Source organism: Aspergillus fijiensis (genome assembly GCF_003184825.1).
Source record: "Aspergillus fijiensis CBS 313.89 unplaced genomic scaffold BO72scaffold_118, whole genome shotgun sequence".
NCBI classification, from domain to species: Eukaryota; Fungi; Ascomycota; class Eurotiomycetes; order Eurotiales; family Aspergillaceae; genus Aspergillus; species Aspergillus fijiensis.
In genome coordinates this window covers 11115-37376 of record NW_024469094.1, presented here as the reverse complement: position 1 = coordinate 37376, position 26262 = coordinate 11115, and the positions used below count along the sequence as shown (strand labels likewise).

The window sequence follows — 26262 nt, the reverse complement described above, 5'->3', positions numbered from 1 at the left end:
GCTTCGTCTTCTTCCTTCTCTTCGTCTTCACTGTTCGTTACTGATGCTATCTGTCTTCTTGCTTTGCTTTCGCATCTTGCTGTTTTCTCTCCTTTCAACATCCTTGCAGCCTCGCAATTGAATGCTCCATTGCTAGTTCCGTTGCTTCATCTCTCCTCTGGTCCTCGACCTGTCCCATATATCTCCTTTCACCTGCTCCGGGCTCTTTCTACCTCTCTACTCTCCCAGCCAGGCAGACGATGCTGTCGTGCTTCGCCCTCACTGCTCCCCACCTCCCTCTTCCTTCTTGAACTTATCAGATGCTGTGAGCTGGGTGTTGTTGCAAGCTTCTATTTGACAGCTGTTTCGACCTGCGTGCTTATCGGTGCTGCCTGTCGATCTCCACTCGAAGCTCGGTTCAAGCTTATAGCACCCTTTGCTCGCTGCCCATTTCCTTCCCTGTTCTTACTGCTGCAGCGGCGCTGTTACTGGAAGGATGCTGCTCACACTTAAGCCTTCGTCGCAGAACGGGGTCAAAGGGCCCCATGACTACGCCATCGTTCGCCAGTCCGTTCCTACCCCACGGTCTTCCCCACCTCCAGTGTCAGATCTGTCAGCGACCACAGCGCCTTCGAGATCGTCTGCAAACAAGCCCATGGACAATTCTCGTAGCGGACTGCCGCCCCCGGCCTCCCTAACTCTACCGCCGCCAAACCTAGGCTTCGCAAGTGGCACTGGCCCCGCCAATGCAATGAATCAAACCCTCCCGCCGCCTCCAAGTCAATGGCAGAGCTCCGATGACTCCATGCGCCACTGGTTCCAAGCCAAGGCGGAGGAGGATCGAAGGAAGCAGGAAGAAGAGAAAACACGCCAAGAGTCTCTGCGACTGGAGCAGCGGAGGCTCGAACAGAGCATGCTGCGCGATGCGTTGCAGGCCGGAATTCCGCCGCACCTCATTCCGCTGATCTTCGCGGGTATCAGTCCCGGCGGGCTGCCCCCCTCCATTCTTGAGATGGTTCAACAACACATGGCCCAATCGGTTCCCGCCCGGGCATCGGCTCCTACGATGCCGGCCATGCCACATGCACCGACTCAGGCCCAACGACGGCCATCGCATGTCCGACGTGATTCCCGCACGCTTCCCCTCAACCCTTACTCCGCCCCCTCAGTTCCAGCGCAGGCTGTGCCCCCTCCGGGCATTCTGCTGTCTCAACCTTTGCACGCCGTGGGTGCGCCCCCGACTGTACAGCCGCCGCCGGTCACAAACGGTGCTGTCGATACTCGACTGCCCCCGTCCGTTCCGCGGATGCCTCCGAGCGAGCCGCAGCTCCAGCATCCTCCACCTCCTCCTATTAACCTCAGTCATGTGCACTACGCTCCAGGGTCTTCCATACCTTTCACACAGTCGGCAGTGAGCAAGTCAGATTTTATCTCTCGTCCTTCTCCACCATCTCTGTATTTCCATCATTGGGTGCCACCAGGACAGCCGCAAGCCAACCAACTGGGAGCGCGAACTCGCCAGGAGTCGCCTGGGGCGACGCAAGGACCACGCCGGGTTGACTCCCATAGTTCTCCCGGACTAAAGAGAAAAGCTAGCGGTCCTCATATTCCTGCTCCGATGCCCTCATCGAGGGGGTCGGAGCCCGTTCCTGGCGGTAGCAATTTTTATGCCTCCCGACCGGGGTCACCGACGGGTAGAGGACCTCGCCCGATGATGTCGACTGAGGCATTCTCAACTTATGACCTTCATGCGGCGGATTCGAGACCTGACCGCCCTAGTCGTGGCCCCAGCCCCGACCCGATCACTGAAGACCCGAAATCGGATCCGCGCCGTGAGGAGCATACTCCTACTATAGATGATTCGTCCGGAGCGGAACCTTCCTCAATTAGACCTCCAGACGTACGGCCAGACGCGGCCGCTGAAAGCACATTACCAGATTCAGGATCAACGAGGAATCCTGGCTCACCTGTTGTCACGAGGTCAACTGAACCCGAACGACCCAACTAATCCCGTCCCAGGAAGACTAGCCACCCGTCGTCGTCATGGGTGACTTGACATCTTCCCCATACATCTTGTAATATTGCTGTGGTCTATCTAATTTTCATGCTGATATCTCATTGGGAAGCGACTTGTATATTCTCTGCATCCGAAGCCTATCGTGTCCATCGGGAAAGATGAGTTTTATGATACCAAAGACTAGAAACGGCCTTTCTTTTATTCTTTCTTCTTCCCGATCGCTGTCCCATTATTCCCGCCTTGAGCCAATCTGTACACTACTTGTAGCGTCCTCTCGGCCGTACCTTTTCAATTCCGCGGCGTCTTCTCACCCTTTCCCCTTAAGGTCGAAATATCATGTGCCCCATACCGTCATACGCACATGTGACATTCAGGGATCGTAAAGAGCGTATAGGGTAAGTATACTACTCATGATCTACTCGTTGCTATCCTGCCGTAGGACTTGACCAGGCACATCGGGTACAATAGGGTATCAGGGAACCTGGCGCGTAAATCTAGCGCACAGTACGACTTGAACCGTTACTTATTTATCCCACGAGATGGGGATTTAGAATACGGCAGACGAGACGGATATTTACGTCCTTGGTGCAGAGGTTGGAAGTATATTTAGGATGATCAGAGGGATGTATGCAAGAGCGAGAGAGAGAGAGACCATGTACAGTACGGTGCCGGTGCTTGCGCCATTCACCCTACCACAGATAAATTGATTCGGGAGTCACGGCCAATCAATCATGCCAATCATGCAAACCAAGCAGATCAAGCAGAATCTGACAAGAGGGAAAAATAAGTCGACGAAGGCACACCGAGAGGGAAGTGCCGCCGGGGTTGATTCCTTGACTCGCTGAGTCCCGAAGTGTTTGAGAATACAGACGAAAAAAAAGAAAAAAAAAAGCCCATAAATGAGCTGGAGATATCTAGGACGCAAGGGAGGTTGGATGGTATATTATGACAGCGTTGGAATTATGTATGTATGTATGTATATAGATAGGTAAGGCAGGGTGATTAGTATCCATGGAGGGTTTGGGGAGGACATAAGGAAAGAATGGTAAGCGAGGCGCAGATGGTACAGAGTAGTAGTAGTAGTAGTGACATGGTAACGAAAGGGTGGAATGTATAGCAGGGAAAGACATTTATGGGAAAAGAAATGATAGAGAGTGATGTGTAAATGTAGGGATTGATGCGGTTGGATCGAGGGATCCAGTGGTGAGAATGAGAGGTTCATTCAGTGTCAGTGTGTGTGCAAACAGCTCCTGCGAGAGGTAGGTTGTCTCTAAAAAGGGATAGCATGTCCAGTGAGTGCTGGGACGGGCGGGGTTGACCTTCCGGGGGAGACAAGGGAAAAGAAATGAGCCGAGGGCGGATTTGCTTTATAAAGTCACGACAGAGATGATACCGTCATCTGAGTGAGCTCTGGAAGCGGAAGAAACAGCGGGCAAAGGAGGGATCGAAGGGGAAAACAGGGATAGATGCGATTAATTGCACAACGACTTTTCTTTCATCATCAAGAATCGTCCGGTTGAGTCGTAAGAGAATTATAGGGGGACTTCCATCCGAGGCCAAAGGGTAGCAGCCATGCTACCCTTAACTCAAGGAAGAAACCTAGACATTAGATTAGGTTTTAAAACAGTGATTGTAAAGGTCGGATTGGTGGGGACATAAGCCACCCGGTCATCGTATCTGCAACTCGCAGATTTCACAGATGAGGCTCGGGCATGGAGTGAGAAAGCCAACTAAGATGATTTCTTTCGGCGATGCACTTTCCACTCCGTTTTGGCAACACGCATGAACAATTCCACATCCTTAATGGGGACCCAGCTGGTGAGGACCTTCATCGCATTTTCGAAATCGGACTCGAGGACGATGTCACGCATACCATCAATGAGGGCTGCCGAGGTAGCATGAAGCACATCCAAGCCGTTGCCAAATGCACTGACGTGAGCCTTCTTACCGCTCTTAATGGAAGACCCACTCGCAGTAAGATCCTCTGCGTCGCCGAGCAGCATGAATACATCCCATACCCGAAGCTGCGCAGGAAATGGGATGGAATAGTTGAACAGAGTGAGATACCAGCGAGTACCGTACGCTGTAGGTGGAATTCCAAGCTCATTCTGTGATGGGTATTGCATTAGCATAGCGCGCGGGGCGACAGAGACGTATACGCCACTTACCAATTTTGCAGCAACCTCTCCTTTCTCCAGCCATTCTCGTTCGAAGTCGCTCAAAGCCTCCATGAGGCCCGCAAAGCCGGATTGATATAGCCGCTCCAGGCCCCGCAGTTGCCAGAGTCGAACAAGCATGATAAATGCATGTTCTTCGTCGTAGTATGCAAGCAGCGTGGCAGCAAGGGCTGCCATGCCCTGGACGTAGCCTGTATCCGGAAAATAGAGAGACATCGCATGCAGCACGCGGAACAGCAGCCGCTGCCCGCCACGATAGCGGCGACGAAACATAATGTGGCTGGTTATTGTTCTGGGGACATCAATATCGATCTGGACATCATCCGGGGAAGACATTAATTGGTATTCATTGAATGCCTCAATAAGCTCCTCTTTTGATGGACTGTCGCTGTGCAGCTTGGCGCTTGCTTCTAGGAAGGCATACCAAGCGGTAGCTCGCCATCGGTCAGGTATGCCTTTCCATGTCCGTTCGATCAGCTTCGAACTGGTGGTATCGAACTCGAATGTCATGCCGCCTCCATCGCTACTTCTTATCGGCTTGGCCATCTTCGTCCACTTGTCTTCCCTCTCCCATTCCTTCTTCCTTGCTGCGCGCGCAGCGGCTGAGTCTTGTCGATCCCCGGGTGCGATGGCGTTTGTGGGTAGCGTGAGCATGTCGCCCGCCTCGTCCTTGACACGACGAGTCCGGTTGTGAGGAAGATGGTTGGCTGCCCGACGAAACCGTGTGGTGGAACGCCGTAACGGTGAACTGTAGGTACTTTGAGAAGACGATGGACGAATTGACGGCTCGGATAGTTTTCGAGTCGGAGATCGGCCAGTAAAGGAGCGATGGTTGGGACCTATTGCCGAAGGCGGGCGCATAGAATACTTGCGCCGTGGGGTTTCAGAGGCAAGAAGCAGGCTTGTAGAGACGCGTTGAATGGGACTAGGATCGATGCCTTCATTGGAATTAGACGTCGGGGACCGAATGAACCCGTATCGGTCCACATCGCCAGCTTTGATGTTCTGCCAATATTCAATGCCTCCCGCAAGCTCGTGTGCTTCTCGCTTGAATCCGGGGACACCGTCCGTCCCGAGTGACGAAACTATACTTCGAGTATCCGTTCCGGACACGCTGGGTCCCGACAGACGCGAGCATTCCATGCTCGGGGGAGCTGTGTCTTCCCACAGAACGCCGTGCTCCGCGGCCATGGATCTTGCTACCTCCGAGTCCGTCACATTCTCGTCGCCCTTCTCATACATTAAGCGCACTCGTCGCGACAGCATGTCTTCATCTGCAGAGATGGCTCTGCTGGCAATAGCGCTGTGCCGCACCCTAAGCGTCGCTTGCGCTTTGGAGCGCCTCGTAGGGGAGTCCAAAGGTTCTTCGTCCGCGACATGTAATTCCGGCGAAGTCATGGCTGGCAGAGCCGTATCGCTCTCGTCTTCCAGCACATGCTCCTGTAATTGCTGGTCGGCCCCTTCCATCTGCGCGATTCTTTGCTGTTTTGCCTCCGCCTGCTGGATTTGCTGTTGGAGCTGACGTCTTTCCTCTTCCTTGATGAGACTGCCACGCTTGGAAAACCTCATTGATTGCGGTCCTAGACCGTCGAGTGCGGCGTTCGGGATGTCCAAGGGGATTCCGTTGAACGGGGCTTGGATAGGAGGGACAGGCGGTGTGTCATCTTCATCCCGATCGAAATCCCCTGACTTTCTACCCCTTAAGCCACCCCATCTACGTTCCGACCAGCGCGACCCAGGACGAGATCCTGGGCGAGATCCTGGACGCGAACTGGGACGCGACGCCGTATCATCAACAATAATGCTGGGTATACTGCGCAATGACCGCAAGCTCACGGTCGAAGCCCCGGCAGCTGGTAGGCTGGTTAACCTGTTTCTGCCACGTCTAGTGGTCCGTTGTGATAGGGCGGGTGGGGCTTGTTCAATGGGGGCACCGGAGGAGGTACTGGATGAATTCGATCGGTCCTCTGAGCAGAAGGATTGATTACTCGGTTGGGGGAACGACGCAGATCGAAGTGTCACTGGGACTGTCGCAGCAACAGTCTTATCGTAGGGGAGACTCTGGATTGCCGAGGTCGACTCGGACATCACGGCGGAAGGTACAGAAACGGGCCGATTATTCACCATTATCCCGGCATGACTTTGCGCCCTATTATCTCTATTAATTTGTAGCGTTTTTTGTTCTTTTAGGAAAGATCTTGCAGCCGAAGCTGGGTATGTGTATGTGGATGTAGATGTGGTTGTGTTTGTGTTCGTGCACGTTAGCCAAGAGAGGCAGCGGCCGGCGGGGCGGTCGATTGATTGATTGATTGATTGATTGATTGTATGTAGTATTCGAATTTGGATCGCAGATGAAGGAGCGGATAGGGACTGAATTAGAACCGGAGGCGCAGTTGGAACTTCAATGGAATTGATGATTATAGAAATCGTATAAATAAAATAGAGATTAAGCTTATGAGACCTGAGGACGGGAAATGAGCGACAAACGGGGGGAAATCAGGTCTCTTGCGCGGTAAATCATGGCAGTCGGCAACAAAGCGACGGAGAGAGAAGGAGTGGAATCTGGGGCGGGCGTTGCTTGCAGTTCCTGGAAGGATGCTTGGCGGCAGGACAAGCTTCAGCAATCCAGGGAGGAATTGAAAGTCGGGGGAGATAGAGAGGGGGTGAAAAGAGGTGGAATTCCACGGAATGTGTGTGGCTAAAGGGGAGATAAACTCGCTGCGCTGCCCAGTGCTATCTGGTCTGCGTCGAGGGAGGATGGAACGGAATTATTAGCCAAGGGGGAAGAGGAGGGAGGAGGGGAGGGAAAAAGGAAAAAAAAAGGCCCTCAGCCAGTAAATAAGTAATAGTAAAAAGTAAAGAAGTAGTAGTCGAGCAATGCGCGCGCACTCGCTCACCTCTTGTTAGCTAGCGACACTACCTTACTCTGCAATGCTCGCCGCATTGAAGGGGAAAAAAAAGGTAGCGCATTCAGCCAATACAGAGAAGGAGACCAAGACGAACAATGCGCACAGCAGGGCTGGCGCAAAAACCAGGGAGGAAGTAGAAGGAGATGGAGAAGGAAAAGAACAAACCTACTGGGAGGAGAGGAGATGCAAGAGAAGAAAGAGGAGGGCGGCGACGAGGAGGCCGATGATCCACTATACAATTTTTAGTCTGCTTTAACTCCTCGGGGGGGCCACGCAACTGTGGATCTTCACAGTTGATTTTGCGTGGTCCCGACCACAAACACTATTTCTGAATTGAATTGAATTGAATTGAATTGAATTGAATTGAAGCTGGTTGCAATGGGAATGAGAGAGGAATAGAGAACAAAGAAAGAGAAGAACAGCGGAGGCATTTAGTGGCTGATGGATGTTTTGATTGAACCTCTGCTTCACCCACAACAACTATCATTGAGTCTATAGTTCACTCGACTTATTCCGTCGGGGGCGCACGCACCACCTCAGATCAAGCTTAGATCTACTCATATCTACAATATCTCTATGCCTTGAGTTTAAAGAGCTCCCCAGCTTCCTCTGCCGTGTCATCTCCTTGCGCAGCCACTGAAGTGTGTGTGTGTGTGTGTGTGTGTGCCTCTGGCTGGGCAAGAAAGGGAGAACAGAGGGATGTTGATATCCACTTTCTCCCACATCTTCTTCTCCCATCCCTTGGAAGTGAAAATTTTTTCCAACCAGCCAGGAGCTCCAGAATTGTCGCCATGTCTGTGATGCAATCAGCGGGCTCTAAGCTCCGGTTTCTTCTTCCATTGAAGACTCAGATCCACCTCAGTGGCTATGATATTTACTAGAACTCGGCTTCTTGCGGCAGGTCGCATCCTGCCTCAATGCAAGGATTCACTGCAGCCTTTATACATTAATCTCATCGCCCATCGCCCGCTCTGTCCATTGCCTCCTTCTGTCATCCGCCTTGCTCGTCATTTCCACATAGTCTTCCATAAATGACCCAACCGTTGTAACTCCGCCAAGGTCAGATGCCTGCTGACCTTCCATGCAAACACGACACAACCATAGCATACATTCAATGTATGCAGCCCTTCGCACCAAGCTCAAAGAGTTCACCAAAGAAGGGAGCGTAGATGCGGGGCCGGGGGAAAGGAAAAAAAAAAACAAAAACAAAAACAAAAAGACCCGGCAGGGGCCAAAGATTGTCCACAGCAAAAGATAAAGTGGTAGATGACAGGCTCACAGTCTAACTGTTCAAGCCACGGCAGCTGTGTTGATGCCGGACCTGGACGGCTCACGGGTAGAGCGTGTTGGTTCAATCGGCTCATTGGGGAGAAGTTCAATCTGACGAACCAAGAAGCTCTTCTCATCTGTGAATTGATCATCTTCAGTCCGATCCTCCAGGAAGCGAGGTAAGAATCTCAAAAGGCGGTCACGGTTGTTGATGAGAATTCGCTGTACGGCTACAGATTTGTTTGGGTTCGCAACAAATACCTGCGATACATTCTTCGTCAGCATGCCGTCGTTCGTCCGCCAGGAGGGGCCGGTCTGCCTTACTTTGAACACGTGGAATCCTTCGTACTGGACCATCTTGCGATCGTCTCGCAGTAGCTTCATGCAGAGCTTCAGATTGTCACCGCTCTCCACATAGGCCATCATGACATTGTAATTGGCCCGATCGAGCAAGATCTCGCCTAGAAGCTTGATGCTCTGCCGCTTGGTCACATATGAGCTGGAGTTCACAAGAACCTCGTTGAATTTCGCAAAGAACCGATCAAAGTTAGTCGACAAGTAGCCTGTTACTAGAGTTTTGTGGCGGGTCAATATGTCCTAGAGTGATCGTGTTAGTACTCTTGTTATCGCCAGCAGATTCGATAGACAATTGTTACCCGGAAGGTTGTGAAGGAATCGGCACTCAGCTCGAAACTGCCGCGGTCTATCCAGTAGAAAAAACGCCAAAAGATCCCAGTCCCATCTTGGGGGACGCCGGGCTGAACTTCTGTGAGTTTGATAGCTGGCTGTCCTTCGCCTGATTGATCATACAAGATGATAGCCGCGATGACGTCAAACTTCAAGGCTTCTCGCAGGATAATGCCGCATGGCATAGCACTTTCGCTGTGCTCATATCCCTTGCACAATTCAATGATAACCTCGGGTCGGTTATGGACTATATAAGAGATGACCGGAGGGTCGTTTTGATTTGAGCTCGAACTGGCAGGCCTGAAACGAAGCATATGCGAAAAGATGGCCTGGGTGTCCTTTCGAGCTTCAAAGGGAAGGAGATGAAGACATCGAGCTAGGTCATAAAGCAAATCCTCCTGCAGAGCTGCGTGAACTAAATTTTGAACCTGTTCAGGAGATACCTCGACATCTGCAAAAGACCACATCAGCCGAAGTTTCTAGAGACCCTAAAGAAGTATTTAGGAGGCAAGGGTAATAAGCCCCGTGCAATTTCATGCGAGCACACGAACCTTGAGTACCTTGGACGATCAGTTTCATCTGAGAGAGTGGCTTTTCCGCATCCTACATGTTAGTGCAGTCAGCAAGCATTCGGGGTCGCGGAAGTCAGAACAGTCTGGCGCGGAACTGCTCTCGAGACCAGAGGAGGATACACAAATTGGAGACCAACCTTGGCAGTCGAGGGGTCCTCCTGAACCCGCGCCAGGGAGTCTTTAATTGTCCGAACAAGATCAGAAGGCTGACGGGATCGACCGCGGTTGAAGAAGAAGGCCATGCTTGATTGTTTGTATTGCCGGCGGAACCAAAACAGTGTCTGGGAGGGGAAGAAGAGCGGTCACTGTGCAGGGGGAACCGAGTGCTCGGTTTTAGCTCAAGACAATAGAACCCAGAATTTGGTAAGAGTGTGAGGCTCGATATCGGTAGTAAGAAGGCGATTGAATTGAAGAGGGAGTTTGTTGTGTTCGCAGAATGGAGGAGGGGACTGTGAGTTGGAGATGGAGCTGAAGCTCTTCTGGAGGGAGGCGGTGACGCTTCTGTTGGCGGGGAAGCCGACCAAGCCTCAGGCTCCTCCGTGTTTGATTGACTCTTATCGCCGTTCTGGGCCCCCTGATAATAAACAGGCAGGCGGGGCACCAAATGCCCGTCCCGCTCATTTTCGATTTTTCGATTTTCCGATTTTTCTTTTCGACGGTTTGTCTTTTCCGGCCGCCGCAAGCAAACTGGAAATTTGTACCCCTCACCTCTCAGTTGACACTTCTTCAACTCGCCCTTTTCAACTCTTTATCCGTATCACGGATTCGTGATTTGCTAAGAGCGCAATCGGCTCAGGTTCTGAAAAATTAGATTTCAAACAATCTGATTCTATACCCGTCGAGCCATCCGCGCAAACTATTGCAATACCCCGCAATTATCGCCATGTCTGCTTCGGCTTTTGCATCGCAGCGTGTCCCCGTCGAGGACGATGTGCGCTCTCATTCTTCTGAGGAGTCCGACATCAGCAATGAGGAAGGATGGGAAGATGTCGAGCCCGATGACGAGACCCAGCCAGTTGTCGGCCTATTCTCTGACAAAGTCTACCCCGACGTGCTGTCCATGTTGAAAGAGACCAAAGACAAGCACAACTTTGACCTGCGAGGAATTCGGAAGGAGTTCGGTGCGTTCTCACTTGATATGCATTGGCACTGCGTTGAATCCCTGGATGTGGAGATGTAGAAGCCTGGATGTGGAATGGCTCTTAGGCTCTGATTGTGACACGGCTAACTTTTACTTCATTCGCAATACAGACTTGGACTTTTTGGGCACTATCAAGTTGGTCAACTACATCCGTTCCCAGGTCAAGCAGGGCAACATGTCGCCCGATGTCTCCTCCAAGGATAAGTTTGACGACGAGCTCTACTTGATGCCGGTCCTGGAGGATGATGCTCTTTTGTACAGCTTGGATGACATTGATGAAGAAGCCCCAGATGCTGCAGGGGAGACGGACGCCGAGAGGCGAGTAATTGAGCTGCAGGAGGACCTTGAGCGCCTCCAGACACAATTTTCCGAATATCGAGACGCGGTCCAGAAGTCAATGGAAGAACAACTTTCCAAGGAGGATGAGAAGCTCAAAACCAGCCCCAATGCTCCTAGTGCACGACGAACTACCAGCAAGATTGAGGAGGCCGATGCGGATTACTTCGTTTCCTACTCATACAATGGTGCAGTCTTCGAAATCCAGGTATCTCAATATGCCATCTCCCGACTAACAAAATAATTGCCAGGCATTCACGAGTCCATGCTTAAAGACACTGTTCGCACTGAAGCTTACCGGGACTTCATCTACGAGAACAAGCATGTTTTCAAGGATAAGGTTGTCCTGGACGTAGGTTGCGGAACCGGAATTCTGTCCATGTTCTGCGCCAAGGCTGGTGCTCGCAAGGTCATCTCCGTTGACAACTCGAACATCATCGATAGAGCCAAGGAGATCATCTATGAGAACGGCTTCGGGGACATCATAATGTAAGTGATCGCCTTCGTCTACTGCGACAGACATGAGCTAATATCTGAGAATCCAGGTGCATCCGTGGCAAGATCGAGGAAGTTACACTGCCCGTCCCGCAGGTGGATATCATCGTCTCTGAGTGGATGGGTTACGGTCTTCTTTTTGAGGCCATGTTCGATTCGGTAATCTATGCTCGGGACCGCTACCTTGCCCCTGGAGGTCTCATGGCTCCTTCGCATGCTACCCTCCGCATCGCCCCATTCGCGGACTCCGAATTCATTTCGTCGCACATCACATTCTGGAAGAGTGTCTACGGTTTCAACATGAAGAGCATGCTTACCGGTATCTACGATGAGGCGCTTGTCCGAAGTGTACCGCCGTCATCGATCCCCGGAGATTCCGATGTCTTCCTGCCTCTTCCGCTGCATACCATAACAGTTGAAGAACTGTCCTTTTTGAAGGAGTTCAAGGTCACTCTCAACGAAGACATTGATGCCCTTGATGGTTTCGCTATCTGGTTCGACATCTTCTTCATGCCTTCCAGGGACTCCCCCCTTGCGGACGATGCACTCCCCTCTGATATGCAGAAGAAGGGCATTGTTGCTTTTACCACCGGGCCTCACGGCACTGAAACACACTGGCAGCAAACCATCTGCCTCATCGATCAGGAGAAGAAGAAGGCTGCTCCCCTTAAGAAAGGCCAAACTATCACTGGTAAGGTCGGTTACCAGAAGAAGGAGGCAGGATCCCGGTCATTGGACATCAGTATTGAGTGGGATACTGAAAATGAGAAGGGCTCTCAGCTGTGGAGTTTGCAGTGAGCTAAACACGCATGGTGGTCATGGTTCTATGAAATACCATATATCTCAATCTCAAAAATCTCTTCAGTGCGATAAAGAATAATAGACTTGTGTTTGCGTTGGTCACGAAGACTTCCAAGCTTGAACACGGTGACCTTTCTCTCGTAACTGGCTGTGAAAGATGCTGGGAGGAGAGTTGCCCTCACCATAATCGTATAATGACGAGTAATATGCACATTGCTCGTATTGTGAATGCTCTAATTCATCTCACTCGAGTTTTTGATTCCGCCCGTCTATGGCGGTCATGGCGACGAGAATGAGAGTCTGACTTAGGCTGCGAATGTCGATGACGCGAGCGATCTCGACTTCCGTCCTTGCGATCATGATGTCGACGGGAGCTTCTTTCATGATGTTTCTGACGGCTGTCTGAAGAAGCATCAAGCCTGAAGCCCTCAAGGCTATCCAGCGACGGTGACCGCCTTCTTCGGGGATGCGACCGGCGCCTTTCCGTGGATTTCATTTCCTCAAGCTCTCGTTTTCGTTCCTCGTTCCATCTATTCCTTTCGCGCTCAACAGACCGGAGCTGTTGCACACCTTTCTTCATCGCTGCTAGAGGGTCGTTGGCATCCAACCTGGCCTTTTCCCGTTCTCTCCTTCGAGGATCCTCATTGCCCCAGACATCCTTGCTTGGCATGGATTCTGATGGTTGTGTATCATTTCGGGAAGATGAATACCAGGGGTTTTGATTGACCGATTGCCGGAAACCCGCTGCATTGGAGAAGCGCATTGTGTATTGATCTTCGAGTCTTTGTTGCTTCTCAGCAGATTCCTTCTCAGCTTCCGCGTTCTTCTCAACTGGTTTGCGGGCTTTTCCCTGAGGAAACAGGTCAATGTGCCCGGAGCTATCGTGAAGGGGCGCATCGCTTGAACGGACACGAGCCTGCTGGTCCTGGGTGGCTAGGGCTATCTTTGCATCCTCTTGGGCCAATCTGATATCTCTGTCCGTGTCGTTCTCCCCAGCCAGTCGTCTTCTTTTCCTGCGCCTCGTTGCATCTTCCGAGTAAGACTTGTGTTTGTTGGCAAAAGAGTCAGAAGGCTCCGGCGGCGGTGGAGGGGGGGTTGAGGGTCGTTCTCCGCGCAGTATTTGGATTCTTCGCTCGGCATCGACCTCCTGCATGCGACGCTCCTCTTCTTCCTCCCGAGCTTTGGCCTGCGCCTCGTCGCGCCGGACGCGAGCGATGTTCTCTGGGTTGTAGACGTTCCATGACTTCTTGCCGAGGAGGTGTCTGGATCATGAGGATTCATATTAGTGTTGGCAACCCAAAAATGAAGAGAAACGAGGATGAAAGACTCACAGCGGCATCTTGGTTCGATGAGCAAGTGTATTTACTACACTGGGAAGATGGATTGCTCGAGCACAAGAGTCGTCATAGAGATCGGCGAAAACGGAAGTCCGCCGGGCCGATGGACTAAGCAACGGTACCTTAACTGGCGGTTACGTCCATGTGTCGCGAAAGGAGCTTCCTCCAACTTACAACCGCCACTTCTACCACCCTCATTCTCTCATACTTGATAATATCCCACCGTACAAACACTCTACTTTGCAGTCAGCTGTTCAAGGTCATTCTTCACTTTGTCTATACCGTTGAAACTTCATTCCATAATAGTTGAACTTGTGCCACAGCTGCCGGCAGCATCACTCTAATCGCCCCTCCCCCGCGCTCAACTGCAGTCAGCCATTGTCCACTTCTATATCCCGTCTGCTGTCTGCGCAATAACTCTTACATTCTTGAGCAAACATGTTTAATCGCAATAATTACCCTTCTGTGCCCAACCCTTTCGGCTCTCGCCCCTCGCGTGGTGACGGCTACACGGCCCCTAACCAGCCGGGTGGATATCCTGCTGCAGGGTACGCATATAAAGAACGCAAGGCTTTCTTTCGAATAATGACTTGCTAACTCATACTGTCTATTAGTCCCGGAGGATACGGAGCCCCACCGCAGTCTATGGGCAGACCTAGCCCATCACACATGGCGCCACGGAGTGAGAAGCCCGCCAGCTCCGGTCAAACATGGACGCTACGGCCTGCAAAGAGCCCGGACAATGTGTATACCTTTGGAAATCTGTATGACTTGAGCCAATCAGAGGTCAAGTCCTACCTTCTGACAGTTTTCTTAGAGTCGCCGTTTCAACCCAGGACTTCCCTCCCTCTCGCGATGGACACGACCTTCTACTTCTCATCAACGACCTTTACGTTCTCTCTGCGCGTCCTCTGGATGGGTTCCCACCCGGTCATATCAGCATGTCGGATCCTCAGCGAACTTGGGCTGGTATCGCTTTCACGGACTCAGTGCAAGTGCAGATCTATGATCCCTTCGGCCAGGGTGGTCAGGCATACGTCGGATCAACCGATATCGAAGTAGGATTCGCTGGCAAGAAGAGGGTCGAGACTCCATATGACCAGGACGAGCTGGCCAGCGTCGTGATTAAGGTATATTTATTCCCCCGTCCCAACTTAATTGTACTGCGATCACTGACAGAATTAGAATTTTGAAAACCAAATATTCGCACCCGGTCAAAAGATTTTGATGGATCACCGAAGCATCCCTCTTTTGTTGACAATCAAGACCGTTCAACGCGTTGATCTGTCCTCCGGCACCCCTGACCCCAATGGTGGACAGGTCGAGACCAGCCCTATTGCCAGAGGTATCCTTACAAGACACTCTCAAATCACCTTCTTCAAGGACGCTCGTACCGGTATCAATTTGAAGGCTTCAAACCGTCGGCCCGCCGCAAACTCTATCATCCAACCTGATTTCAAGTTCGAGAATATGGGCATCGGTGGTCTCGACTCAGAATTCAGCACTATCTTCCGTCGTGCCTTCGCGTCTCGAATCTTTCCCCCAGGGCTTGTTGAGAAATTGGGTCTTCAGCATGTCAAGGGTATTCTGCTCTATGGTCCTCCTGGAACAGGTAAAACTTTGATTGCTCGGCAAATTGGAAAGATGTTGAACGCTAGAGAACCCAAGGTCATCAATGGACCAGAAGTGCTCAACAAGTACGTCGGTCAGTCTGAAGAGAATATCCGAAAACTCTTTGCGGATGCAGAGAAGGAGTATAAGGAGAAGGGCGAGGAGAGTGGCCTTCATATCATCATCTTCGATGAGCTTGATGCTGTCTGTAAGCAGCGTGGTAGTGGAGCTGGTGGCGGTACTGGAGTCGGAGATAGCGTGGTCAACCAGCTGCTCTCGAAGCTTGATGGTGTCGACCAGCTCAACAACATCCTACTCATCGGTATGACTAACCGAAAGGATATGATTGATGAAGCACTCCTGCGTCCTGGTCGTCTTGAAGTTCACATGGAAATCTCCCTTCCCGATGAGAAAGGCCGAGCTCAGATCCTCAAGATCCATACCCAGAAGATGCGCGACAACAGTGTGATGGACGATGATGTCGACCTGCCTGAACTGGCTCAGCTGACCAAGAACTTTTCTGGTGCTGAAATTGCCGGTCTTGTCAAGTCCGCATCTTCATTCGCGTTCTCTCGGCATATCAAAGTTGGCACGATGGCTAACGTCAGTGATGATGTTGTAAACATGAAGGTCAACCGTGCTGATTTCCACCACGCACTTGATGAAGTCAAGCCGGCATTTGGTGTCTCCGAGGAAGAGCTGTCAAGTCGCATTCAGTACGGCATTATTCACTTCTCCCCAGGCATTAATGAGATGCTTAAGGAAGGAGAGCTTTTCGTGAAACAAGTCAGCAATGCCGAATCCTCGCCTCTGTTCTCTGTCTTGTTGCACGGCCCGACCGCAAGTGGAAAGACTGCTCTTGCTGCTCGGATCGCCATCGACTCCGGCTTCCCCTTCATCAAGTTGATCAGTCCCGAGGACATGGTCGGGTATAGTGAAATGGCCAAGATTCAGCACATCACCAAGATTTTCGATGATGCCTATAAAAGTCGTACGAGTGTTGTCGTTGTTGACAACATCGAGCGCCTTATTGAGTGGGTGCCTATTGGCCCTCGATTCAGCAACGCCATCTTGCAAACGTTAATGGTGTGCTTGAGAAAGCAACCTAGCAAGGGCCGACGCCTCCTGGTCCTGGCAACTACCACGGAGAGAGCTGTGTTGAAGCAGTTGGATGTTTACAACTCCTTCAATGCGGATATCATGGTTCCGAATGTTATGACATTCGAGGAGTTGAGATATATCCTTGAGAAATCCGAAGCTTTCGATGCGCAGGAGATTGAGCAAGCACTAGCGGGTCTCGACGACATCTCTGAACGCAAGACTATCGGCGTTGGTGTCAAGAAGGTGCTTTTGGGAATTGAAACAGCTAAGCAGGATGTCGATAAGGTAGGACGTTTTGTGCGTGTCATCAACCGTGCAATTCAGGAGGAACACACTTTTGCATAGAGTCAGCAGGAGCTATGGCCAATGAGACTGGTATATTTGTGTACAGTGAAGGTAGAATAATTCAAAGTGACAATGTCAATATAAGTCTAAAATTATTTCACCTTCAGTCAGGAGGAAGATACTTGCAGCCTGGAGTTTATCTGGTCTTCCCTGCCATGTTTAAATCATTCACTAAGTTCCTACTTATGCCGTGTGAGGAAACCACCACTTCACTACTCTCGATTTCTCTCGCTTCTTCACATATTAGACCTCTAGCCACTGGTTCAAAACCCCCCACCCTCCACCATTTTGGGTACAACCTTACTTCAACACTTCGACAACCATTATTTGCATCAGTCCTCTCCACTTCCATCACCGATCCCCTCACAGAACCAGAAACAAGCATATGTTACAGCAGTTCATCATGCCTTCCGCTGCTGTCCAACCCAAGCAAATCCTGAAGCGAGCACCGTCACAGAAGGAATATGAGTTTTTGCAAGAATGGGCTCCCGAGACTCTGAAGAACTACGAAGTACCGTCCCAACAGACTGTTTTTCGACCTCCTCAGGCTGCTCCAGTCAAAGAACAGGGAATACCCACTCACAGGCATTCTAAATTGCGCACCTCTTCCTTGTATGAAGATTGGAAAGCTCACGCTGCCTCCTTCCAGGGAGAGAACGCGAACAAGGAATGCACTCCTTTTCCCCACGCCCCGGCACAGAAGGTTGACCACTTGCCACATTCTGCGAGCTTGACAGCTGCTACGGTCGCTGCTGAGAAACCAATTCATTGTCTGCAGTCCAGAACAAACGCCAAGGACTCCCAGCAGGTTTGTTCGAAGAGCAATACTCTCCATCCTCGTGAGTTCAAACAGTACTTTCAACATTCAGGATGAAGTTCTACATGGCGGTATGTTCCTCTCTAACGCGTTGGCGATGGATGCATGTTCTAGACCACTACGCTCAATCTACCGTCAGCGCTAGCAATCGATTCAACACTATTCATGCGGTTGATATGAAGTTATCCAAATCGGTTGCTGATCCTGCCAACGTTCCGCACAAATCACAACAGAAATCACGTACTAGCTCCTCTAGTCCCACAACACCAGAGGCCTCTATCTCTGTGCACAACTCTAAAAGCAAATCCGCTGAGGCTAACGAGCTGCACCACCCTCGCATCTCGAATTTGTCTGCAGGAAGAGCACCCAAGCCGGTGGAGACATCCAAGCCTGCGAAGACATCCAAGCCCAGTGATGAAAGCCAGCAGAAACAAAACCTCAATGGTCCGACTCCCACCGCAGCACAGACGCTCAAGCCTACTGAGCCCACCAAGAAAGCTGTCGAAAGCAGACAGAAGCCACGGACTGGGTCTGTTTGCTACACCGCGCCTAATGGCACCCGTTTTCCTCGTCACAATGACTTGCTCAAATGGTCAATCGGAGTCAAGAATCAACACAATGATCTAGTGATCTTCCTGCCCGTCTTTGTCGAGAGCCCATGGAAGGGCCTTAAACCTATTTTGACCACATGTGCTTCGCGGTACTGGTAGGTTATTCTCTACATCATTTGGTAGTTTATACTTTGTTTGATGATTCGCTGCTAATCGACCACATGCAGACGTGATTTCTGAAGCCTTCTAGCATCCCTATCAACAATAGGAATGTCTAACCAACTATGAAGCTAGAATTCTTAGTTGGTTCATGCTCGCTTCCCAGTCTCGGATGGAATTATCACCCATGGTTACTGCAGCCCGAGGGAGCTAGCTATTTACTGACCTTAATTACGTGATGTTACGAATTCGAATCCTGTAAAGGTTTAAATGCAAGTCACAGAGAACAATTATGCTATTCAACTTGGTGCCCTATTGATCAGATATCTTATCGCTCATGTTTATTGCTGTATGCCTTCTGTTATGGCACTTTCTGTAGCGCAGATCGATCAGCTTTCTCATTGAACCTATACAGGCAAAGTGAACATTTCAATCCTCGGGTCAAGATATTGGGGAAATATCTAATGGCTGATAACAATTAATTTCCCTGACATTCAAAGAGAAATGATATTTGTAGTCTTCGATAGGGGTGTTTGACGAATAGGCTGAATCCGAAAGTAGTAATACCTCCTTTTCACGCTCAGCTTCTTTAGCCCCTGAACAAGGTAAGTAGCATGCCACTGAATCATCAACAGTCTACCTCTTAGTGATTCCCAGATCAACATGCACACAATACACTTTCATGACTCACATGTTCATATCCTGAAATAGGACATTACCAGGATCCGGCTTTCAATCCAATCTTACGGAAGGGTTTTATCCGGGGGTTCATTTCCTCTAGTCCCACCACGCCCGACAACTTCGGATCGCCTCAGTAACTACCCACCAACTTCAGTGGTACAAGCAAGACATTGGGCTAGCATTACAAGAGTCAAAGGGCTTCATATGTCTGCGCTGCAGGAGTTAAGTACTGTTGAATATCTATCTCTACGCAAACTGGCGATATGGTCCTACACGCATCCAAGCCACCAGACCAGTCAGAGGGGCGTCTGCCACTGCTGTTCACTTCAAAAATCATTGGCGTGTTGGAGTTGCTGATTGGACCGGACCACTTTGGCTATGTGAGCCTCATGTTTGCCTGATTTGTCAGAAGGCACACGTTCCCATTGAGTTGTCTGTGAGGTAGGGTGCAAGCAATGCCACGCGACAAATACACCGGAAACTACTGCACCCCTGAATCTTGGCTCTATAGTTACAGGCTCATGACTTCAAGTAAGCTCGGGTTCCTACACCAGTGAGACTGGACGCTAATCGTGATCTAACGCGTCAGGGGCAATCTCGGCTCATGCGCTCGCTGCACATCATATACACGGCATCTCACTTTCCAATCGATCCACCCAATGTGTGCGTACACTGTGGCTGGAAGCGCTGTGCCACAATGACAGCAGGCGACGCCTCCGTCCCCGAGCTCTTCGGCGAGTCTCCGCCTAAAGCGGCAAGGAAATCATCTCAGAACAGGGGGTGGAGCGGGGGCGGCCGAGCGTTTCCTGTCCGCTGGCGGAGTCGGCACAGCGGAACTGACCGGTCACACTGCTCCTCGCATCTCATCACAGAATCCAGGATGACTGGGGTGGAATTGCAAAGATAAGGATATGAGGTTCGTGTCCTCGATCTATCCATATCTTCATAGCATTCTTGGCGTCAGTCTTGCTGCTTCACTGGTATGCGCCTACCACATACCACCGAGGACCGTGCCCGTATCGTGACCCCAGCTGACCTGGGCCTGGCACATGACTTGGCGCTTGTCGTCACAGGATGTGATGTGATGGGCAGTTTTCATTTTCCCCATGTCAATCTGAAACGTCGCGGCCGCACCTTCTTGCGCATCCGCAGTCTATCCGGAGCCATAGATCACGCATTCTTACCTCCCCCGCCCCTTTACCCGGAAATGCAACCAGTCGCGAATCTGCAAGAAAAATGAAGATATATTGCCGAATATGAAAATTCCCACCAAAGACCAGCAGGCTCAATATTACATTGCGCCGCCAACGGAACATCGACGACAGGGGTTATCCCAGAAACCCTCCCAGCTAAACGGTATCGCAAATCGAAAAAATCCATCCCGAAATCAAGCACGCCAAATTCAAAACCCATAGAAGCCAATTTACCGGAAAGCCAGCTTTCGTGATCTCGACGGGAGTGTTTGCCTCGCAGTTTCGTCTCGGCCACTTCCCAACACGATCCCTTTTTGTCGCTCAGTTATCGTCGAAGGTGTATTTCTTGGCCGCACGCCGATACTCATCGGGATGAGCATGTTCAGCTTTGGCCTTCAAAGCACTTGTTTCGTTAGTCAGCATCTGAAGCTCTAGTATCGGGGTAGATCGCGCCTGTAAACCACACGCGGAAGATGTTTCAAGGGGACCAGTAGGACACTGAACGCTGCCAAGAACCATCTTGACGGCGGAGCGCGGCGGACGTCCGCGCAGCTGGCCAGCGGAGCGGAATCCGTTGACGACAGTCGCATACGGAGCAAGACGAAAAATGTCAGGGAATGAGTTCGCAGCTTACTTGACGCGTTTCTGGGTCCATTCCAAATCCCGCTTGGTTTCTCGAGCGACTTTGATGCCATCGGCAAAACTGGCGCGCACGCCCTTTAGGCGCCTTTGTGCAAGAGCTTGCAGCTCGATCAGCTCGCGCTGCTTCGCATTCAACTGACCGGAACTGATGGGGTAAATTTTTAGCCTCCCTTCATTTCTGGAATCCCAGATTTATGCTGCCCGTTTCTAATTCTGTGGGTTTCAAGGCCAGCGAATCGGGGTTCGCCGCGGCGGGGTTTAGACACTCACGCTTGCGCCTGCATCGCCAATCCCTTATCCAATGGTGTTGGGTCAAACATATCCTGCATGCGATCATTCAAAACATCAACAACATCGACTCCAGAGTATGAGGCAGAGCTGGAGTCATAATCGCCGCCAATGCTTCCGGATGCATAACTGAATCCAGCGGAGGTACGGCTTCCTGCCGTGGTGCTGGCGTCGGAGATATCAGGAGGTGATCCCGACACTCGACCGACAGGATAAAGACTAGCCTGAGCTGGAGCCTTAGAGGGGACGTTGATGGGGAGAGCGGGAAACTGATAGTGGTGTGTCGCCATTGTGAAAAGAGGTTTGGAGCTGATGAAGGAGAATAGAAACAGTGGGTTCAATGACAAAGAAGGTTCAACGACTGATGCCTATCAAGGGGCTGGTATGTCAGAGGGCAGATACAAGAGAGTCGATGAATGACTCCGACGAGTTGAAGGGAAGCAGACGAGAGACTTGGAGAGATAGAAACGGAAGAAGGAACAGGCCCGAACGATGGAGGACGAGGAGAGGGCTTATATAGCCCTCCGCGGAGAGTCTTCCATCCGGCGGAATGAACTCTGATCAAAGGAAATGAGCCTTAGCAAGGCCATGAGGGGAAAGGGGGGGCTTGGGGATGGGCGAGATAGACCCATTGGGCATTGGGATTGTTCGGGGAGGCATTTTCTCCCACCCCCCTCCTGCCTCTCACCCACCATCATCCCTCCACTTGTCGCCAATCCCAACCCCCCAATTCCGCCCGTCTTGCAGTTTCTGAACGCCAATTCGCTCCTTTTCCCGGAAGAACCCCGCTCTGGCTGAAAAGACGAAAAACTAGAAAGATTGCTGAATGGTCGGAGACTGGTCCAGCCCTCTGCATCCCTCCTCCACCCGGACGACCTTCCCCGGTGTCCCGTGGCGAGACTATCGGTCATCCTGGGGGCTCTCGGACCTTTTTCCTCTTTCTCTCCTTGGGCTGCAATGGTCTGGCTGATACGACAAAGCTATAAGAGGAACAATGAGACGCACTGCGAAGCTGATCCTGCAGTGTTCCGACTTTCATCTTCAGCGGAGCTACTGCTCCCCTTTCGAGCGCCACAGTATACTCATGATCAAGAAACAAAATACGTGAGACCTTCAACTTCTCATCTAGACTCATTTCACTGTCAGATGCCGCAGGCCTTCTTTTCCGTTTGTGAATGCGGCAAATTACCTCCCTTCTCCAAAGCTAGTCCTTTGTGAATATGCGCCACCGATATCAGGAGGCTGGGTGGCTGAGGTAAAGTGATTGCAGCAGCAGAGGTACAAGATCTATTCGACAAGATGCAATGAGAAATGAGTGCCTACGGAGCTATCACAATTTGCGACATTCATTCGAGCTGTTTCGGTCATTACAGCCATATATTATCAAACTCAAGACGTGATTCATTTGTTTGAAGCTCGATCGAATCTGTCGTAACGAGGATATAACGTTCCGATAGCTTTGAGCTGTTTGGTCATCCCCTCTGGGAGGCTTGGGAGGCTTGTTAGGGTAAGAAAGCTTGTCTCTTCCACTTCCGCTTTGTTGAAAGACTTTATCCGTGAACGGCCATATGAATGGTGACGTCTTGAATCAAAGACTGCAAGGCACAAAAAGTTGCATGCGCAGTATATGGTGCGGGGGCTGACGAAAGTCACAGCTTTGCGGCAATAGAAATAAACCGAATATTGAGGATCTTGAATCAGCATTGGACATCTCTGCATATCTTTGGAACGAACGAACAGGAGCGGTCTGGCACATAAGACAATTCGAGAAAAGCACGGAGAACCGGCTACTTAGAAGCACAAAAAGACCGGGACTGCATTCTCAAATGTCAAAGGCGGGCTAATGACTTCTGCTGACTCGGCGCGGCGACCCAAGATCGCTCAAGTGGCACGGCAGGGCAGAAATTGGCCCCTGAAATCGAATGGGAGACTGTGTAACAGACAGGGATAATTCTCGTCTTCTTGATGCGTCAGGCATATGACATGCAAAGAACAAAAACAACCTGGGGTGTGGAATTCAAGGCGAGTGGTGTTGTCCGCTTATCGGCGGCCCAGCATCCCGCGCCTGAATGCATTCCATTGAGCTCGAGCAATTGAGTGAACTATCATCAACTTCCCAACTTCCAACGGTAACAAGCGCTATGGACGCCGCCAACGTGGAAATTTCAATATGTTGTACGGTGCAGAATGGGTCCAGATGATAAGAGGCTCGACTGGCTTGCAGATACACGACTCACTGTTTTGAACGAGTCTTGGAGTCCTCCGATCCTCCCAATATTTCGGTTCAGGGCATCCCTGTCCAGCAAGCCGACACCTCGGAATCAGGGCCTCATGATACTGCCCAAAGAAGTACAAAAGACCTAAAGCCAACGAGAAGAACTGAAAACGGTCTGGATACGCACTCAATACAGGCTCTTGGCTGACAGGCAGATCGGAGCTGCTAAAACACGCAGGGAAAGCCTGTTCTTCTGGTCGCCGGCTTGGATGAGAAAATACACCAGTCACGATCGACGCCGGCTTCAGGGTGACATCCACCGACAAGCCGCTATGACCAGTGGCATTCGATTCTTCCTGCATCTTATGCGCGTACTGTCATTATGTCTCCAACCTTGCTGCCTCACGGACTCTTTGATTGTTGCCTTGCAATTGCGGCCGTGTCTTTTTCCTCACGCTGTTTTTTTTCAACTGTGCCTGAGCGGCCCTAACTATTATGTCTCAGTTATCGGCACCTTGGATGAGGGTCTCTCGTGCTTGGTCGTCCAGCAGCCCGACCGGAATTATTGGTCACACAGAAACCCAATAAAGTGATGATTGTGCCTCCGATGAACTACTTCGATCATTCATGTGTAAATTTGACATCACTTGATTGGGCCACTGCTTGCTTCGGTTTATCTCACGACAAGCTCCTTTCGGGTCGCCAAGTTTTGCTGAACTGAGTCAGATCATGCCTGGCCAAATTTTCTGAGTAGGCCATGAGAGAATGACGAGCGAGGCGAAAATCCGACTACTTTATTTTGGGATTACGGAGTTTTCACGAGCAGCGGCTCGCAAAGTCTGTCTGATCTATGCTGGCAACGCTACGCTAATGCACCAGACTGCTGCTCGAGATTCGCCGGCGCTGCACCAAGGCTCTTGGGCTAGGCTGCTAATACCTCCGATGCATGCTGGTCATGGCCTCTTTGGATGTGAGACGACTATCCCCGCAGTGCCCAACAATCGGCTGCAGGTGAGGGTCCGTGTTAAGTTTCTCCATGGGCGAAAAGACGACTCCGGAGTGGAGGGCAGACACACTCTCCATTCCTGTCAGTCAACGGCGACGGATGCACTGCGGATGGCTAATCCTTCTTTAGAGTATTGATGCAGAGTGGGTGGGGTTAATTGGGGGGGAAGGGAAAGTACCTTCATTCGCCTGGCCATCGTTTGCTTTCCTCACCGCCAGATGAGGAATCGAACAACTACCGGAGGCTTTGTTCGTACCATAGATGCTATAGAGCTCGCCGTACTCTGGTGTCGACGATGGGAGAGTCTCCATATTATTCCGGCGGCTAATCACCCAGCCCTGTCGCTCATCGGCACCTTCCAGCTTGCTTTCCTTGTGGGCGTTTTCCAGAAGACAGCGAGTGGGTTGAGACCACGGGTTGAGGCCGGGCCCGTCCTACGATAAGCGCTCGTTCTAAACCAAGTTCGACCAGGCATGCAGCTCCACCCTGCGATCATCCATGCTCATGCCTGACATACAGTACTGTACCTAAGCATCAGATCTGGCATTCGCGGTGCGGGATCCAAATCAGGCCAACAGAAACAACGTCATCCCAGTGCATTCTCAACAATCACTAGCTTGGGACGTCAGGTGCGTTCGGCGGCCATCTGGCCGCTATACTAGGCGTCAGGTACCTTACGGCTTTCCCATCGTGTGGAATGAGCTCCAATGAAGCCTCTTTTGCTCGCGCCATCTATAATCCGTTCAACCACCTCCACCCCGCATCGACTGCTTGTCTTCAATCCGCAGAAGAGAACCACTTCCGCCCCATTCCGCCCTCTCAATTCAATATTGTGTCGACAACCACCCACTTGGCAACCAGGTCCCACCTCGAAAACAATATCAGAGACAAATGATGCAACGAAATCAAAATCTTCGATTTCGCGATGGCCAAACACTGCAATCCAGAATCCATTCAACCATCGACGTCTACTGTCCCGCCCCGCTCCACATGCCGATGAGTGAACCATGATCGATTAAGATGATAGGTAAAGCCACAACATTCGACTAGCTTTGCTGGAAATGGTACCATCCTCGAATTCAAGATCTATTTCGGCATCGAGTCGAGAAGTAACACAGAATTTGGAAATCAACACATCTTGCTGGCAAAAGAAAGCAGCTCGACTTATATTTCGGGGAGGTTCCTTTTCCAAAAGTCCCCGCAATGACGCTGGGTAGGCATACCATCATGCCGGCAAAACATATATACCGTAGAGGCGAGGCGCGACGCTCTGTAGGGGTTATTACGATTACGTAGCATCTGAGTACCTAACTTCGCCGGGTCTGGATAGCATAATTAACACTGGTTGAGTGAGTGAGTGAGTATCTCGAGTATCATTAATCATATCCTTCATTTAATCATCAAGTTGTTGTGGTGGATAGGCCTATGCGGACACCACAGTAGACGACAGATCAACCAACATAGGGTAGGTAGAGAAGCACGCGCCTAGAAGGGGATGTGGGGGACAGAGGAACGAAAGGAGACCAGGGTCTAATTATATCCATACCCCATTGTGGCCGATCGTGGTTTTGAAAGCAAAAGAGGCTGGAGAGAAAGCTTGGGAGCAGAAAACCAGAAGATTCGCTAACCAGAAACGAAGCTATGTAATGGATGGAAAAATTTACCCCTAACGCAGACAGATTGTAGCTGGGGATATATCACAACATTTTGTATAAGAGAAAAGGGGGGGGGGCCGAATGAAGACAAACAGATGAAGGAATAGAAGAGAGAGAGAAAAAAAAAAGATGGGGGGAAGAACTCCAATTTATACAGATGTGGTATCTCAAACATACAAACAAGTGGGGGCGGCAAGGGAAACAGGAGAAGAAAAGAAGAGACTTTCGAGAATTCCCGCAAAATGTTGCAATTTTTCCTTCGAATGCCTTGTTGCTGT

At 50.9% G+C, this 26262-nt stretch overlaps 8 protein-coding genes across 8 annotated transcripts; 4 read left to right on the top strand and 4 right to left on the bottom strand.

Annotated features, from left to right (window-relative positions):
• The first annotated feature begins 9 nt into the window (after positions 1–9).
• Positions 10–2275, top strand: BO72DRAFT_454053 (uncharacterized protein). The gene has a single exon (XM_040946136.1). It carries the CDS (start codon positions 476–478, stop codon positions 1985–1987), a length of 1512 nt encoding a protein of 503 aa, XP_040795048.1. The 5' UTR covers positions 10–475; the 3' UTR covers positions 1988–2275.
• Positions 2276–3472: 1197 nt separating this feature from the next.
• Positions 3473–6496, bottom strand: BO72DRAFT_30644 (putative TBC domain protein). Its single transcript, XM_040940473.1, has 2 exons — positions 4165–6496; positions 3473–4104 (listed from the first exon to the last, which is right to left on the bottom strand). The coding sequence occupies exons 1-2, from the start codon at positions 6298–6300 to the stop codon at positions 3727–3729; spliced, it is 2514 nt and encodes an 837-aa protein (XP_040795047.1). The 5' UTR covers positions 6301–6496; the 3' UTR covers positions 3473–3726.
• A 1860-nt stretch (positions 6497–8356) lies between these two features.
• BO72DRAFT_30623 (Mo25 family protein) lies at positions 8357–10142 on the bottom strand. The gene is made up of 5 exons (XM_040940472.1): positions 9748–10142; positions 9590–9641; positions 9008–9489; positions 8676–8948; positions 8357–8612 (listed from the first exon to the last, which is right to left on the bottom strand). Exons 1-5 carry the CDS (start codon positions 9850–9852, stop codon positions 8373–8375), a joined length of 1152 nt encoding a protein of 383 aa, XP_040795046.1. The 5' UTR covers positions 9853–10142; the 3' UTR covers positions 8357–8372.
• Positions 10143–10216: 74 nt separating this feature from the next.
• Positions 10217–12477, top strand: BO72DRAFT_454050 (protein arginine methyltransferase RmtB). Its single transcript, XM_040946135.1, has 4 exons — positions 10217–10731; positions 10862–11275; positions 11339–11576; positions 11633–12477. The coding sequence occupies exons 1-4, from the start codon at positions 10494–10496 to the stop codon at positions 12378–12380; spliced, it is 1638 nt and encodes a 545-aa protein (XP_040795045.1). The 5' UTR covers positions 10217–10493; the 3' UTR covers positions 12381–12477.
• Positions 12478–12621: 144 nt separating this feature from the next.
• On the bottom strand, positions 12622–13722 carry BO72DRAFT_473580 (uncharacterized protein; the record flags this gene model as incomplete). Its single annotated transcript, XM_040947212.1, has 2 exons — positions 12622–13645; positions 13715–13722. The coding sequence occupies 2 exons, from the start codon at positions 13720–13722 to the stop codon at positions 12622–12624; spliced, it is 1032 nt and encodes a 343-aa protein (XP_040795044.1).
• A 156-nt stretch (positions 13723–13878) lies between these two features.
• BO72DRAFT_454048 (AAA family ATPase SEC18) lies at positions 13879–16890 on the top strand. Its single transcript, XM_040946134.1, has 4 exons — positions 13879–14268; positions 14335–14484; positions 14538–14850; positions 14906–16890. The coding sequence occupies exons 1-4, from the start codon at positions 14159–14161 to the stop codon at positions 16775–16777; spliced, it is 2445 nt and encodes an 814-aa protein (XP_040795043.1). The 5' UTR covers positions 13879–14158; the 3' UTR covers positions 16778–16890.
• A 241-nt stretch (positions 16891–17131) lies between these two features.
• BO72DRAFT_442881 (uncharacterized protein) lies at positions 17132–18304 on the top strand (the record flags this gene model as incomplete). Its single annotated transcript, XM_040943535.1, has 3 exons — positions 17132–17616; positions 17709–17806; positions 18062–18304. The coding sequence occupies exons 1-3, from the start codon at positions 17163–17165 to the stop codon at positions 18302–18304; spliced, it is 795 nt and encodes a 264-aa protein (XP_040795042.1). The 5' UTR covers positions 17132–17162.
• A 1915-nt stretch (positions 18305–20219) lies between these two features.
• Positions 20220–21755, bottom strand: BO72DRAFT_454047 (KxDL motif-containing protein). Its single transcript, XM_040946133.1, has 3 exons — positions 21091–21755; positions 20813–20965; positions 20220–20581 (listed from the first exon to the last, which is right to left on the bottom strand). The coding sequence occupies exons 1-3, from the start codon at positions 21396–21398 to the stop codon at positions 20500–20502; spliced, it is 543 nt and encodes a 180-aa protein (XP_040795041.1). The 5' UTR covers positions 21399–21755; the 3' UTR covers positions 20220–20499.
• Between the last annotated feature and the right edge of the window lie 4507 nt (positions 21756–26262).